At 41.2% G+C, this 17,730-nt stretch overlaps 1 protein-coding gene across 1 annotated transcript in view; it reads left to right on the top strand.

The window, feature by feature from the left end:
* The window catches only part of AKT1 (v-akt murine thymoma viral oncogene homolog 1), a 34,885-nt gene extending 19,911 nt beyond the window's left edge, over nt 1-14,974 (top strand). The window contains exons 9-12 of the mRNA XM_010289303.1: nt 17-231; nt 8,602-8,689; nt 13,460-13,562; nt 14,278-14,974. Of these exons, the coding sequence (XP_010287605.1) occupies nt 17-231; nt 8,602-8,689; nt 13,460-13,562; nt 14,278-14,357 (486 nt within the window). The 3' untranslated portion in view covers nt 14,358-14,974. The remainder of the gene's footprint in view (nt 1-16; nt 232-8,601; nt 8,690-13,459; nt 13,563-14,277) is intronic.
* Nucleotides 14,975-17,730: the final 2,756 nt, after the last annotated feature.

Here is a 17,730-nt window from a genome sequence, read left to right as displayed (position 1 = left end):
TCCCTACATTCTGCAGGTGCTGGAAGATAATGACTATGGTCGTGCAGTGGACTGGTGGGGTTTAGGAGTTGTGATGTATGAAATGATGTGTGGCCGGCTCCCCTTCTACAATCAGGATCACGAAAAGCTCTTTGAACTCATCCTAATGGAGGAGATTAGATTTCCACGCACTTTGTCACCTGAAGCAAAATCTCTCTTGTCAGGTTTGCTGAAGAAAGATCCTAAGCAAAGGTGAGACTGTTGCTTAATAGTCGCACTTTTAAGCACTCGTGCCTTTAGAAATACCAAAAAAAAAAAAGGAAAAAAAATTCTGTTAGTCTTCACAAAGAAGTTAATAATCGTGCTATGCAGAGGTATGTCTATGAAAGGGAACTATCTTCAAGACAAGTGACTTAAAAGCGACTGTTTCTGTGCTACTGTATGAAAGGCCCATATTGCCATCATTGAAAAACAATTGAAAAAGGTGCTGCACAAAGGGGTATTGAATGCACACATGCCAGTTGTTTGTCTTTTTTTAAAGTTGAGGAGGGTATTTAAAACAAAATGGTAGTTTTGTTTTTAATCTATTCAAAATGATCATCCACCAAGACGCAGCAAGTGGACCTACTCATTTTTGTTTAAACTTTTGACATGAGCTGACACCGCAAACAGCGACGTGAAGCAGCTTTGGTGATCAGAAGGCTGAACTTCAGAACACAATGGCTGCCATTAACACAAAACTATAACCTGGCACAAAACAAGTTAACCCAGCCTTTGGTCATAATGAATCCCATGGCTGCTGTGGGTTGTAAGCTGCTCGGCACTGAATGCTTTCACCTTCTGTCCCAGTTCGGGCTGCTGTCCGTTTTCTGAATTTTCGGTTAAATCTGTGCCAGTGGTTTAGCATCCTGCTTTGGACAGTAGGTGGTGGTGTTTGTACCATGTTGGTGGTGGAGTTTATACCATGCTTAATCTACTTTTCCCATTTCCTCCTATTGTGTTTTTTTTTTTTTTGCTATGCTGTATTATTTAAAAAGTAACCCTTGATTTAAAAACAGAAAAAAAACCAAAACAAAAAAACCCAAGTCCTTAATGGCTAACAAACAGAAAATAGAACAAGATCCAAAAAGGATGTTGACCTTCACACAAATATAAACATCAGTTTAAAAACCTGCCATCTTGTCAACCAGACATTTTTAAAACAAATAATATTGTGACTCTGCCCCCGATCTCCTGTTGTGAAGCTTCCACTGTAAATGGGCCCCAAGTAGGAAATCTTTCATGTGAGGTGCGAGCAGAGCATTCCGGTTTGCTTTCTGATGTTTGTTTAGTCTGGGTGTGCGTGCACATAGCAGGAAAATGGTTTTTGCCAGTACATCGATACTTGCAGCAAGGATTTTTTTGTCATCACTATAGGCTACTCCATCACTATTTTTGATGCAAAATCCTGTTGAGAGGTCTTGTAACACAAAATCACAATTTGTACTCCTGAGGGATTCAACTTAGTGGTGACATGGGGAACCGGGCACAGTTGTAGTCAGGAACGTGGCCAGCCTTGTACTAGGTGGCAACAGCCACACACCCCTCCTGAAGCCGGCGGGAGCTGCAAGGGGACCAGGAGCAGGTTGTGTAACGGATTAGCAGCCCCCGAGGTGCTCCGCTCTGCGAGCGTGGTTGCAGCCCCTGCCAGCAGGATTCCTGTCCAGGAGAGCGGTGGGTTAAATACAATCGTGACCCTTTTGTAGCTTATTCAGGTGGGGCCTTTCAATCACTGGAAACACAAGCAGCATCTGCTGTAATTTGTTCTTAAAGGAGCATCTCTGATGAACCAAAATGCAATTTGTTTACAAACAAAGAACGCCCACTTGTTTCTAATTACAAGGTTTTCCCAATGCCAATAATTACTCCACAATATGCTCATTTTATACAAATAGCCACTTCTTCACATGTATCTTCTGCAGGCTTGGAACCAATGATGCTCTGATCTGTTGGACAGATGATTTTCATGCTGCTGATAGAAATAACTATAGACTAGGCAAGCCTGCACACATGTCCACAGCTTGCTAATTACACTGGTGCTTCCCAAGCTTTTTGGATCATGGATCATTTTTAAATACTGGTTTCTCGCCAATCACCGTTCACCCAACTTTTTACTGAAGTTGTGATTCTGCAAATCCCCTGTGCTTCAGGCAGTATAGAGAACTGAGCTGGAAGCACTAGGGGTAGAAATCCTGAGTCCCGGCTTTGTAGTTTTATGTTCTTTTTACCGTGTGGTCTGTGTGCTGGAGTGGGCGCCTGGCATACTTGGTAGTTGACTCATAGTGAGTTCATGGAGCCATATTGAAGAAAAACAGCCAGATAGCTATGAAAATACATCCAGTGAAAAGCTGATCTGCCATAGTCTGGTTAACATTAGCCTGTTGATGATGCTTCGGGGAACCACTGTGTAATTCAACAGAAATCCCCTCTTCCACAAAGCCCAGTGGTGGACAGAAGTTGGTGTCATCGTAATGTTGTCTGTGGCAGAAAACATCAGAATTGGCAGCATTTAGTAACTGCCGATGAACTGAGTGGGACGGAGGGGAGAGCCAAAACCATGAGAAAAATGAAACTGGGAGATGATGCCCCTTCCCGTAAAATCCTCAGAAAAACCCCAACAACAAAGAAGGTTGATACAATGAAGCTCACTGATGAGGATATTTTAAGTTAAATCAAGGAGCTAGGGAATTGTGACCTATGTCAGTGAATGAAATCTTTAAAATTACCTGTTGTACCTGAGCTTGATATATAGAAGCAGGCTTAGCACTTTGCGCTCAGTAATACCAGTTCAGTCTCAAACTCACAGGCATATGGAGAAAATATGAAGAACAATAAATTGCATTCTGCTTTTAATCGTGGCTGTTTTCTAAATTTGGTCATATAAAATCCATTTTGTAAGAGAAAAGGAATTTTGACGTTTCTTTTGGGATTGATATAAGTTTATTAATCTTGTAATGTGAGCCCTAATTTTCCTAAGAAGGAAAAAAATCTATTCTGTAAATATTTCCTTTTAATGTGACCTGAAATTCTCCTTCACTGCATTGTGACATGTATCATATCGAAGGAGGTAATCAGAACATTTTTTCACACAGGAAAAAGCAAGGTTTTTAACTTTTATTATTCTTTCTCTGGTTGCAGAGATCAGAGCGCTCCATGTAAACGGATTGAGTTTAGACGGGTGAGTGGGCTTGTAGTCAGCAGAGTGTCTCTCAAGCTCTGAATCTTGGCAAGTTTTAACCTTGAGAAAACTTCAAGATGGTTTCATCTGAATTTTCATCATGTGTTTTCACTACATGCCTTAGTGCTCCCTGTCGTAGGTCAGGGCTGTTCAGCTTCTTCCAGGTGGGGTTTGTCACATGCTGCTTCATCTACTTCTGTCTTCTGTGGTGCTGTTGGACCTTGCCATTCAGGAATAAGGAGAGGAAGAGGATGCAGCATTTGACAAATGCCTGGTAAAATATTTAATGACTTCAGAGAGTTGTGGTTGTGGCTTTGGAATGCTGAAGGTGGTCGCTGAGAACTGGTGATCAGTCCTTGCAGCCACACAGAGATCTGGCACTTTGTTCTTTCTAGTGATGGTGGTTCTTTCCACATCCAGAGTGCAGCTTTGGCTGCAGATGCTCCAGAATACTGGGGTCAGTCAAGCTTTTACCTGCATGAAAACCAAACTCCTTGTTTTTTTTTCCCTTGTGAAAGGAAGCAATTTATAGTTGAGGTGTATGTCTGTGTCCTCTGTATGTGCTCTGCTATGGGAAGGGTAGATGGCTTGAGCAAACTTGCTGTCAGACACAGGTAGGTCTGCAGCCCATGCAGCCACTGCAGGAGTTGGAAGAAGTAGAGGTGACAGTCATGGGGACTGCAGGGGCCTGGAGGTGGTCCCAGCTGGCTGGTGGCAGGCAGGAGGAGGTAACCTTGAGTAGCTAGTTTTAGGCAGCAGACTTCATGCCTTGTGGGCATCCGGAGTTTTGAAGCCATACATGACAAGTGTCTTATGTTTGCTCTGAAATGTGTGTGCCTTGAGTACAAAAGTGGTTTTGTCTCCAGACAACTCCAGTGTCCTGGGTATCGCTTGAACTGCAGAGTGCTCATCAAGTCTTCATACATGTGTCACCAGGTGCTTTGAGGTAGACTGAGATTTAGCTGGTGTGTATGATAATTTTAGTCTAAATCAGTTCAGTCCAAAGCTATTCAGAATGATTTTGGACAAACTCAAACAGTTCACCCATAAGAGCTCTAAATTGAAGCTGAGGAAACCATAAAAGGCAAATTTAAAGTGATTTCCCCCTCCCCCCCCCCCCCCCAGCTTTTTAGAAATTGGTAGTTTAGAGACTTCCCAAGCCTGATCATCCTCAAACATGCTGTGGTTACTAATGTTGGGGAGTGGGAGCTTTTCCTATGTTACTGGATCCACTACATTTGTGTCACATGTGGTCAATGAAGTGGGGAAGTAAAGTTCAGCACAGAGTTGGGAGTTGCATTAGGCTTTCCACAAGTCTTAATCTCTGAGCAGGAAAGCCCCCAAAGACTGTGCATACAGGACTTTGGGAAGAATATGGCCTTTTCCTTCCAAATCTGGAGTCATCAAATTGTGCTGTTCCCAAAGCCAGCCAGAGCTTCTCCTAGCTGATAGTGCTGGTCACAGGAAAGTGGTGTAGAAGAAGTTCCTAAATCATCTGAAGATAAGGGCCATAGTAAAATAAGTTACTAGTCTCCATCCCGATTGTATCAGAGAAGGAGAAATATGCACGTGTGTGCTCTGAGCTGGTGAACACCAATAACTTTTGCTGACCTGATTTTCTTGAGCCTGGTAGGTATATTTGCACTGTTGTAGAACCAGGTTTGAGGGCAGGAGGGAGTCAGAGAAATCATGTGAAGATGGAACGGCAACAGAAGTGGTGCCTAAAACTGTGGCCGTCTCCTCAGATGAGGATGGTGCATGTGCAAATCTGTAAACAACAGAAATCTGTCACCTAAAAGTAGGACAGTCTCTTCGGATGAGGATTTCCCCACAGTCAGAATTTGTGTTGTGGCTCCTAATATGGTGAAGCACGAGCTTACGAATGGGATTATTTGGCAGGGCAGAGGGAAGGCAGTTGCTGCCCACTTTCCTGCGTTGGAGCCTGGCTACCCTTACTGTAGAAACTTTTTAACTATAAAACTAGAAGTTTGTGGGGCTCTATAAATACCTGAGGGGTGGCTGTCAGGAGGATGGAGCCCATCTCTTTTCAGTAGTGCCCAGTGAGAGGACAAGGGGCAATGGGCATAAACTGCAGCACAGGAAGCTCCACCTCAACATGAGGAAAATCTTCTTTATTGTGAGGGTGACGGAGCACTGGAACAGGCTGCCCAGAGAGGTTGTGGAGTCTCCTTCTCTGGAGACCTTCAAAACCCGACTGGACGCGTTCCTGTGCAACCTGCCCTGGGTGATCCTGCCTGGTTAGGGGGGTTGGACCAGATGATCTTCAGAGGTGCCTTCCAACCCCTGCCATTCTGTGATTCTTAAAGAGCTGGGAGTGGACCTGGGTGCTGAGCACTGTTGACTTTCACGTGGACAAGTAGAGAAACAGGGTTTTTTTCCTGTGATCCATTAATTGCAATCTTTTGGCCTGTGACAGTAATACTTTCACTGTTGACTGTGTGTTTTATACACTATATTTCTATTTTTATGTATGTATATAAAAAATACAGTACATAAATTTTTTAAAATATTTCGACATGACTTATCTGTGGGATGATAGCTGATTGCCCTTGATTTGTTGTGCAGAGACATTTGTCATTAAATGATTAAAGGAATTTGCAAGCAATACACAGTGTCATAAAAATTACAAATGTGGAAATGGTTTCTGTTTAATATTGATGTTGCACTTGACTAGTAGTCATTTTCTCCTTGGGATTTGGCCGAAACATAGAAACAAAGGCGCTCAAATATTGATGGAAGTTAAATGAATAACCAGAATTTTTTGGTGAGTATTTTTAAATGAGTCCAATTTAGACAGAAGTTTGGGTTTTGCGTTTTTTTTAGGGGGGTGTAATTGCTTTTTGGCCTCTACACTTTCTGTTCTTTTTCCTTGTATACTGTAAATTTCAGTAGCTTTTTCTTTTTAAGACCTATTTATTCTATTCTGGGTTCTGTCTGAAGACTTAAATGCACAGAATTTAACTTGATTGTACAGGCATCTTTTCAGGGCTTCTGTTCCTGCTGTATTTTTCTTCAGTTGTTGCATGTCCTTACAAAAGACAAACCTGCTGCTCTTTCAGTTCTCAGTGGTGCTTAACCATGATTTTTGCATTAGGTGCTGATGTAATTTTGTTCTCCTTGAGAGGGTCCTTTCAGAATAATAATTCTGAAAAACAAGAGTGTATTTTGGAATAAGTCCATATCCAAAATATGAGATTTCTGTCGTTTCCCCATTCAGTTTGAATGGGTTTGTTGTAGTAGTATAGATTTTTAAAAGGTAAGTAAAACATCTGGGGTTTTTCTTGGCATTTCCCTGTGTATGTGTTTGCCCTTCATGGAACAAAGGCTCATATTAGATAACGTATCCTCCAAAGCACTTGTACACGGCTGCAGCCAGCCAGCCTTCCTGCATGCTTCTGCAAAACATGATTGAGGTTCTTCTTAGCTCATGGTCATCACCCCCAAACTTCTGTGCAGAAGTGCAGTCTCTTTCCATCCGTAGATAAAGAGGATCGACTCCACCTTCTTCTTCACCATCATCTGTGCTGGGGAAGCAATAAGGAGCATGGTAGAGACTTGGCAAAGCCTCTAGACCGGTGGGGAACCAGCCGAGAGATGATTACTCACAGAGTTTGTGTCTGTTCCCAGGCTGCCCTGGAGTTTGTCTCTGTTCCAGGCTGCTGTGCAGCTGTATACCTGCTGCCAGGCACATGGGAGAGCCCTTCCGGCTTGGTTTGGCCTGTGGGGCTCTAGGGTGAACTTAGGCTTGGTCTTAGAGCTTACCTGGGGAAGAAAAGCATCACCCAGCACTTTGCTACTGGAAGACTTGGGGACCTGTTCCCTGTTCCACTTCACATTTCCTGAAGGAATGTGAAGGAGCAAACCCCTTTGGTTGCTGTGCCACTAAATGGAAGAGGGCCAGGAAGCAAGCATGGACTCTGAACTGCCAGGCACCTCTGCTGCTTGGTCACTCTGGTACAGCTATGGCCTCTGCCAGCTTGCGTTCTCTGAAGACAGTGCTCGGGCATGGCTCAGAGGGTTGCATGCAGCAGGTTCCATTCCCAGCTGGCAGTATGGACGAAGTGTCACCGTATTTGACTCCTTCGTGCTAAACGATCGTCCAGCACTGTCCCAGTAGCATTGTGCCCTCAAGCTACGTCCCAGAGCATGCAGTGCAGTCTCAAGCTGTAAAAGTACCACTTCAATGAGCTTTAGCACAGCCTTCGTGTGATCTCTGATATTTTGAACCAAAACACTCCCCTCTAGACCCAAATAATTGTGCATTAGGGATGCAGGGTTACCACATGTGGCCCAGAGGAGATTCAGGGCCAACTGCTGTGCAGCAGGATGAGGCCTGACCCGGCAGCTTGGCTTCAGGTTCAAAGAGCAGTCCTTGTCCTCTTTTTTTCTGTAGCGGTATAGCTGTAGCCTTGCCGACACAGAGCCATTGCTCCAAGCTCTTAAAATAGGGATAATAATCTCAGTTTGCCAGTGGCACCAACAGTCAGAGAACAGGCAGATACTAGAGGGTCAGCCTTGATGAACATGGTGGTACCTCTTGTACTTAAAATCCTGAGCATTGTCTTAACCTTGTTACCTGAAAGGAAGTCTCCTGCTGATTGCTCGGTATGTGTGTTTTCTCAGTGCATGCCTTTGCTTGCAGATGGGGTTCAGCCTTTTAGAGAACATTTTAACCTCCACAGCAAAATTTAAGCATCTGTTAGCTCAAGACTGCAACTAAACTGATTGCATCTATAAGCTGTGCGGACAGTTTTATTTTGGAATAAGTGCGTTTTATCTTGATATACCTTAAGTCGATAAAACACCCTTTGTGTTTTCATGAAGCCAAGGATGAGGGAAGATTTGCATACAACACGATATCATCACTGCAGTTGTCAACTGTTTTCTTTAATGGAAATTTAAATCAGGTTGCATAAATCAGTTTGTCTTAAAAATCCTTGACTCTTACACTTCAAAAATAAAATTCAGTTTTACTGCTGGCATCACTCTGCTCTAGAAAATTTTAAGGGTAGTCGTTTGTTAATGTAGAAAGAGAGATGGGTGTGTGGCTTTTACTTGCAGGATCTGCTGTGGTCCCCAGGACAGCATCTTTCCTGAAGGGCAGGTCTTTTGAATTGTGATTATTATTATTTTTAATTTGTTTAAGAGAGACCTTTATTCTAATTCTATTTGATATCATGTTTTCAAATCTTTCAGTGGAACTGTGTTGGAGCCTAAAATAGACTATCCTGCAGCCCTTGCACAAAACCAAATGTGAAGCAAATGCTAGAACTGCTCCCAAATGTGTTACATAAACTCAGAATTTCCTCACCACCGTTCAATAAAAGTTGTATGAGAAGAATAACTCTACTCAAACATTTAATTACTTATTTTGCCTCAAACAGGTTAGGTGGCGGTCCTGATGATGCCAAGGAGATTATGCAGCACAAATTCTTTGCTGGCATTGTTTGGCAAGATGTATACGAGAAAAAGGTACTTGTACAACTGTTCTCCCAAGGTTAATTATAGCTGTGGATATATCGAATGTTTCAAATTTTGTTGCCCTCTGTAAGTACACAGAAGCCCTCCACAGAAGAGGTTTGCAGTTGTTTTTAACAAGGCTAAATTGCTTCATGTTTCTTAAAACGCTGTAATCAGATTACTTGTGAACCAAAGCTTTTTTTTTTTTTTACAACGAGAAGAGTATCTCTCAATGAGATCCTTGTTTCTATGACTGAATAAATAGGATGTAACCAAAATTGCTTCTGAATTTAGACAGTATATAAGCTTTTAAAATGTTTTTTGCTGTGAATTCTGGTTGCTATTCCTTGCTGTCAACTGACGTATCCCTTGAGAGCCCCAGAGTTATTGTTGGTTCCTGAGCATTTGAAGCAAAAATTCCTAGAAGCAGCAGTGGAAGCTGGGCTGGCTGCTGGCATTTTTCCTGTCTTGAATGATGAAATTAGACTTAATAGGCAAGTGCAGAGAAGTACATCAATCCAAGCCTAATATGTTTCTTTTTTTTTGGTGACAGAGGGCTGATGTGAAGTGTCTGCACTTCATAGTGTTTCTCATTGGTTTTGCTTGAGACCCACTGAATTCGTAGGCTTTCCAGTGGGAGCCACTGAATTGAAAGAGCCCAGCACTTTCTGTATGAGCGTATTTCATCAGTTGTCTTGTGCCTCACTGTCCCTTCGTTCACAGATAACTTACTCCAGTCCTCCAAGATGCCCTGCTTCATGCTTTCAGGGTGATCTGCTGTTGTCCTCTCCCACTGGTTTCTCACCAGCCATATTTTCTGTCACACTTGCGTGGAACGCAGCTAACTAAAATGTGGGTCTAGTGATTCAAGGCTCCCAACCACTGATGCCAGATGATCTCACTCAATCTCAGTCTTTCCTGATTTTTCTCCTTCCCCCTGCAGCCCCTCATGATACCAGATCTCGTTTGATCTCTAAACACAGTTTAGTTCTCTCTCCAGTTGGTGGGAGGAGATAAAAAACTTACCAGAAACCGAATTTTAATTCTTTGCGTTCTTTTGGTAAAACTAATACAATTGGTGTATTAGCAATGTTTGTTATATTCTTAAAAAAATAGAGCATATCACTGCTGTTTTCCATGCTGTAGTGGGAGAATTGTCCAGTGCTTGTATACAATTGCAAAGACTGCTCTGTTACCTTCTCTTCTTTCACTTCCTCACAGATTTGTGTGGCTAAAAGGAACTGAAACATCATAAAATATTTTTTGTGCCTTGAAAGTGTAGATAGTTTAGAGCTCTGTCCTTTCAAAGCATCCCTAGAGAGCAAGCTGCGTGCAGCCATGAGGGCAGGAGGGAGTTGTATGGAGTTTATTCAGTGTAATATAAAAAAGTATATCTGAATTATTGTTCTAAACAGGAGGTTATATCCATTTTCACCCAGCTGAATACTTGGGGTTTTGCTATGTTTTTGCAGTTTCAGGTAAAAAGCTGATAACAGGTCTCAAATATCTTCAGTGAAGTTATTTGTTATTTCATAGTAGTCCTGCTTCCCTGAATGGAAGAGAAATCACACAAGCTGGAGGCAATTTATTTATCCATAGGACTGAGAAAACCTTTGTAAATTGTCCCTTAGTAGTACTGACTCAGATTGTTGTGGAAACTACCAGGAAATTCCCAATGTTACATATTTTGGAGAAAACAGTGTGCTAATTGAGACTATTTCTGACCTTGGCATATCCAAGGAGGCTGGATTCTGGTTTTAGTCCTGTCCCATTAGCCTGTGCATCTGCAATTAGATGTAAACCATTACCTACTCTAGAAACAGCCACGCTGTGCAAACGAAGAGGTTTCAGAAAGCCTGTGCGTAATCGCTGCCTATGTTCTGGGTGGTCCAAAGAGGATCCTGCAGCATTTACCTGAGATGCAGTCTCATGGATAAAAGCTGAATTTTGTCAGCTGCCTAGAGGTGTTCATGTGCTAAGCTTGGTTACCCACTATTTCCAGATAATGGGGCATGTGTTTATGAATATAGGCTTGGGGTAATCGAGAACACTTACTTTGTAATTAAGATTTTTGGAAACATAGCTTTGCTTTGAATTATAAGGAGTTTTGAATAACTGGGGTTTTCCCAAGAATTTAAAATATTCATTAGATTCTCCTGGAAGAGTGTTGTTATTTGTCTCTGGTGCAAAGAAAGGTGCGATTTAATTTGCAGTATTTTGCCCACCCACAAGCGAAACACATGCAATGAGATTTTAATCACCTTTTTTTCCCTGGTCTTTTTTGTCTCTTAAACCAACATAAGCCTGGGGGTATCATGCTGGTCTGCAGCAGTGGGAGGCTACAGGTGGCACCTCTCTGCCAGCTGAACTGCAGAGCTATTGCAGTGACAGCTTTTCAGTAAAGCAACATATTTGCTTGGTAAAGGCAGCGTTAGAGCTTTCTGCGGCTTCCCCTCTGTTTCCAGCTTAATGTTCTGAATTTGACAGCTAGGAGGAAAAAAATTGTCTTGTGGGTGCATCATAATCTGTCTCAAATTGCTTTTAACAGATACTAAAATAAAAGGAAAATTACACAGGCAGCGCTAGCCCATTACACGTGTGTTCTGACTTAGGATTGCTGCTCAGAGTCATTCCGATGTGCGTAGTTCAGGTGTCTGCTGCAGTGCCCAAGTCCTAAATCACTCTGCTGCGCACAGCAAGCTACAGCAACTGGGAGCATTGCGAGTGCCAAAACCCCCATTAGCTTAAAAGGACAGATAGAACTTCACACAGGCGTGCACACACAGCTTGTCAAAAACAAACCAAGGCTCGCTTTAAGGAGTAGGCAGAAAAATGCTGTAGGAGAAAAAGTTAAAATGTGAAAGAGAGAATGCTCATCCTCAACAGGGTTTTTACATGTAATATGCTGGTTTGACTTGATTGAGAACAGTGTTACTAACATTATAATGCAAAGCACTCCCTCTTCAATAGCTTCAGGAGGACTGTAAGGTTTAGTGACTTGTGGCTTGGGGATATCCTGTTTCCTTTACCTTTTTAAATTCAGGACATAAAGACCAGTTCTAAGGACCTAATTTTCTTTGACAGGAGCATTTGCCAGGTTCCTTCAAGCCATCCTTGGGCACAGAGGATCATTAATAGTTTAAAAAAAAAGATTATGAATATACACTGTAATTGTGTTCTCTTATAACAAACAAAGTTTTTATGTCCCTTAATCTTTAAAGATTGGTTTTAAACTGTAGAATGTTTCTTTGTATCTGGAAAGATCACATGTGTGGATTATACTTCTTAAAGTCTTTACATTGAAAATGAAGGAGCTTTATTGGATCGTTGTTTGTAAGACAGGACAACACTCTGGTAGGTGCTTTCAAAACAGATCAGAAAGATGATCTTGGTGATGGGGAGCTTGAAGCTAGTGCTTTTCTTATTTACCAACTTGCCAAGCAAATGATTCTAAGATCTAAGCTGAAGGAAGAGTTGGGGGTGGGGAAGAAGTGTTTTGTACATTTAAGATCTGCTGATGTTTTGCAGGTAGTGATTTCTGTTGGTGTCATTCTTATTTCTGTAAGAACAGAAGTGCCAGTCTCAGGGTCACTGCTTAATTCCTGTTGGCACAATTTACCATTTGCCTTGATAAACCTTTCCCTGCAGTTTCAGACTGGAAGCCATATACTTCCTCAATCACGCTCCTAAATTGTTGCCTGGTGCAGCTCTGTGCTATTAAAAGATGTCCACGCTTAACCCCAGTGGTGGGCGAACCGAAGCCCAGCGCTGAGAGCTATTATATGTCCTCTGTGGGATGGCTAAGAACAGTGTTTACATTCTGTTTCTACCGCATTGTGCAGCGGGGAGGTGAGCGAGGCTGATTCCCAGCTCCGTTGCCCTCCAAAATTGTACGTGTTCCAACTCTGTGCATCTGTATGTAACCAGCTCCGCCACCCCGCTTCGCAGGCGCGCTCCTCCTCCAGCCCCAGTCAAGCAGCTCTGCTCCATCTGGAGTTCCTCTTGCCAGAGCTTGCCTAGGTACACATGGATGATTTCTAGCCTGTCTGCCCAAGTGAGCGTCAAGAATAAACCCCAAATAGTGCGACTCTTGGTGAAACAAGAGGAGAACGTTCACCGCTAAACACGCTCAATTTTTTTTTTTTTTTTTAAGCCCTCCAGATTTTCTAAGTTCAGAATTGATAGCAAACCACTTTTGGGGACCAGGAGTGTGAATGCTTAATGTTGCTGCTGCCTTGTCCTAAATTCTCACGGGTTTCTCTGACCTACAGCACAGTTGCAGTCGGAGCTGCATGGGCACAGTAGCTCTGTAGCTCGAATTTTTTTGTGAATGTTACAACCCTTGTGGTCATAAGCAAGTCTAGCTGGTCAGTTTGGTATCACTGAGCATCTTTCTTACTCATTTTCATCCTCCTCAAGGATAAATCTGACTAGAGGCAGCTGACAATTTCCATATAATTAGGTGGGCAATCAGTATATACTATTATTTTTAAAATTTGTAAGCATGTTGCTTGAAGAAACATTACGATTCTAGGGTTTTCTTTATACATTTAAATCCTAGAGATGAAATGCCTTAAATGCCCCATAAATAGGAAGTGCATCCCTAAAGAAATACTTTCTACTGTATATGGCTCCTTCTTTATGGACTGGCGTTTTTTAAACTTTATTTTAGGAATGTAGGAAGAGGCACTGTAGCTTATAACTCGTATTTCAAATTCTACCTGTTTCAAACATAACTGCAAGAACCTGTGAAAATGAACAGTATTCTTTTTGTTTTCATAGCTTGTACCTCCATTTAAGCCACAAGTTACATCTGAAACAGATACAAGATATTTTGATGAAGAATTTACAGCACAGATGATAACAATCACTCCTCCTGACCAAGGTAAAGTTTTCCCAAATGTTGCCTGCTGTGTTCTCCAGATGACCAGAAATAATTTGCTGTAATTCTACCTGGTCTCTTTAGACCATGTCAAAAAGCATCAGTTTAAACTTGCTGGTTTTCCATATATGTTTTTGATCAAGAAGTTGGTAAACTGATGTGAAACCTTCCACATGTCTTTCCAGTTTAGGAAATGAAAAACCTATTTTAGAAGATAGTGGAATTATTTGTACTGTTGTCTTTTCCAAACCTGCACATTCCCACTGGAAAATAATTTTGTTCGTGAGTTTTGCGTGCATACATCTGCGCACGCGCACACACACACGCACACTCTGTATATGCAAGCAGTCAATTGCGTATCGACTAGTGTCCATATTCAATCAAAATATATTTTATTTTCATGGTAATTGAGCACATTTGATGCTCTGAAATAGCAATTGCCAGAAATTCAGAACTCTGAATATGGATTTAAGCAATGCAGCTCCTAGCAATTTTAAGTGGACATCTGAACAACCGTTTACATACAACAATCGGGATCTTCTGTGATGCCCATTTAATGGGGGCGATTAAAACTTCCTGTTTCTTTGTCCTTTCAAGTTGTGGAAGAAGAAGGCGAGAGTGAAATTTTCTGAAATAATTTTACCGTGGATTATCTTACTGTTTGTTTACTTTAAAAGGCAGCAAATGTTGTTTACTGTGGTTTTTTTTCATTTTTCAGATGACAGCATGGATTGTGTAGATAACGAGAGAAGACCTCATTTTCCTCAGTTCTCCTATTCAGCCAGTGGAACCGCTTAATGTTTTGCAATGTTTTCCCATTCAGAAAAAAAAAGAGACTGCATTTTGGGGACCTTACTTCAATGGACACTAGAGAACTTTCTATATTATCTGAATTACAAACTGTGTTTGTATTACGATTTAGATGAATTTGTAGGAAGCCTCACAGATTCTGTATTTAAAACAATTCTTTGATGCATTTTTGAGAAGGAAAACAAATCCATTCTTAAAGTATTATGTCAAGGCTTTTATGCTGAATGACCATAGGTTTTTAAGAATATACACCAAAACTGTTTACTTTAGAAATAATTAAGGTATTCAACATATCAGCAACTCTGACCAGAAAATCCCCTTATTTTATTTATTTCATACAGTTCATTATCTAAATATAGAATCTGCACTCTGAACAATTAGATTTATATAGGAAGATATAAGACTTTAGTAGCTAGTGCAATAATGTAAGCAACAAAGTGAACAAACTCTGGAGGGTTAAGGTTCAAACTCATTTTGGACAGCAGTGAAGTGTCATCCAACTCCAGAAAACCAACTATAGGAACAGCATTAATGGCCTCAGTGAGGTAAATCAAAAAGCAAAAGTTATTTTTGTTATAACATCTGCTACAAGACATTACATATCAAACTGAATCCAGTGGAATTGCCACGTCATACAGATGAGTATTCCATTCTAGACAGTGCATTTTAATTATTCCATTTGTATAGAGTTTAGGAATACTTCATAGGATTGGTTTCTCAGAACCTAGAAAATGCTTGATTTACCAACCTAATATGAAATGTAACAACGCAAAATCACCCACTTTCACCACTGTATAAAAATACCATACAGGTCTAAGTGAGAAATCATCTTAATGAGTGAGTCAACCAGACAAAAGTACATTTTGGCACTGAAGTAATGACTTGTTGCCGCTTTTTTTTAATGAAAAGATATATGAATATATATAAACACGTAATGATTTTTTGCATCATGCCAGATCATTTCTTCTTTCTTGAGTGTGCATTAAAGGTATCAGCCAACAGTTCATGGTGCCTTCTCACTCTTGAAGATTCACTTTAACAGTGTTTCCCATGTGTAAGAAAAAAAACTAGGTTGAAACTTCATATGTGTTTGAATAATAATGGTGTTCAAAAAGTGAAATTTTTTTTGTTTTTCATTTTTAATCTTAGTGGAAATTTCCCCACGCCCTATTTTTGTTGTATCATGTTTCTTTGTAATTTTCATAAAAGCAGTCTTATTCTGTCTCTGCTGCGAATGAATTTATTCCATTGTAGGTTGCGTTCTCTTAAATTGCGCTTTTTTTCCCACTCTCTTGACTGTATAAAAAATTACATGTACTGCAATTAACTAGCATTTAATTATTTTATTTGAAAGGGAGTATGTTATAAAAACCCTCGCTTCCCCTTTCCATCAGAAACTGCTGCATTTGCACAGAGAGCCCGTCATCTTGATTTTTTTTTTTTTAACAACGCTCAACTCTAGTATTTTTACTCATTATATGAAAGTTTCCCTCCAAATACTTAAATAAAAATTGCTTTAACAAGTTAGGTTCTTATTTCTTGTGGTAGGACCCTTCTGAATTTGTAGAGATGTAGCAACTGCTCCAGTTTCTTGAGTGTGATGTGCACATCACTGAGGGATTTAGGCTTTTCTGCCCCTCCTCAGTTGTCTCATCTCTGCGCTGATCATTATGCAAAGATAATTTTGGAAAACGTTTGTTAAAAGAAGTACACCCTGTGCCAGAAATAGTTTGTCTTGAGGTGAATGAGGACAGGCCTCGTTTTGCTGTCCTCCTGATACCAGTGTGATTGTGTCACTGAGGCCCTAATCTTCAGAGGTATTTCTGTTCCAGTCACTTGGGCCAGTGTACAATATATAATACTGCATTTCCTTTCTAGGGACTAATATTAATTGCTTCTAGGAGGTAGTTAAACAAGGCTGGAATGTCATTTTTTCAAACAAGAATACAGAGAAAAATACAAGAATGTCCAGGAACAACTGCAGTGTGCTTCAAACGAAGCACAGAAGTTGCAGCTGTAGTGAGCCCTTAAACATCCAAAACATTTTTCGGTTCAAGGAAATAGGCTATAATTCCTAGTAGAATTTATGGCATATTTTATGTGAGGAGGGGTGAAAGGAGGGATCTGTGTCTCTGTAGAGGACACCTTGCACTGATGCTGGACAGCCTCTCCCCATCTGCAGGTCTGATCTCCTGACTGCTCTCCTTCCTTTGCTTCCAAGCCTTCATCCGAGTTTGCAGCCAGCCCGGGGACGAAGTCCAAAGAACTCTTCTGCAAGTCTACAAGCCCTGACAAGTTCTGAACTAACATACTTCGTGCATCCAAATATAGGCAACATGAATGAGCAAAGGTTACCATCGTCTGCCCCAGGAAAATCTGGTCTTCCAAATGCAGGAACAGACATGGATCGGGTTGTTCTGTTGAGGCTGATTATGTCTCAGAACAGTATTTTTCTGCCAGTTGTTGCTAATGGATTTTTGTTTTAATTCCCATATATAAAATGGAACTTTTAAAAAAAAAGAAAAAAAAGCTGCCAAAAAGGTCTGGGAATCTTAGTATTGTTAGCAACAGTGAGCTGTGAGGGCCACACCTGAATGCATCTTTTGGATATTCTCCCTCATTTTGCTTGTGATTATTCAGAACACCTTGCCTGTTGTCTGTAATTGAATAGTTACCAGCATTACAGCTGTCTGCCTGCAAACATAAAGCGTGTTCTTCAAATTTTGATTTAGCTCAGAAAATGAGGAGTAGCAGCATATCCATCACTGTTAGCATCCTGTTGTCTTTCCCTTTTTCCCTACCTATCACAAAAGTGTGACCTAAGTGCTGTTCCCCTCAGATTGCTTTTGTACCATATATGCAGAGACTGCTTAAATCTTGCACGTTCCTTTAGCTCTTTTGTTTGAAAACCCAAAACTTTTAAAACTATCTGTACAGCCAAACCCTCCTTATTCTTCCTTCTGGCATTGACAAATGCCGTCTCGCACTGGTGGTACACATTGCAGCAAAGATGGTGCATCCCAGGGGCAGAACACTGGTAGTATACGTCTGTTACAGCCCAGGAACGCGGTTGGGAGAAAAGCAGGAAAAAAAAAAAAAAAACCAAAAAAACCCTTTGCAAGAGCAAATATGTAGCGTGCAGTTCTCTGCGTGCCACTGACTGCAGTCAGAAAACGAGGCCACCTGAGCACTGGTCAAAACAGACCACTGCTGCTCGTGCTGTCGGGGGTTAAGAGACAGTGGCAGAAGCCAGGTAGTTCTGCAAATTCTGTTTTATATTCTCTTGTGTAACTAAAACATCCAGTACAATCCCATTGGGGTATGGCAGGCTGTTCTCCCTTTACACTGGGCAAAGATCACC

Source organism: Phaethon lepturus, unplaced genomic scaffold (genome assembly GCF_000687285.1).
Source record: "Phaethon lepturus isolate BGI_N335 unplaced genomic scaffold, ASM68728v1 scaffold49396, whole genome shotgun sequence".
Classification (NCBI taxonomy): domain Eukaryota; kingdom Metazoa; phylum Chordata; class Aves; order Phaethontiformes; family Phaethontidae; genus Phaethon; species Phaethon lepturus.
This window is presented reverse-complemented; position numbering and strand designations above follow the sequence as displayed.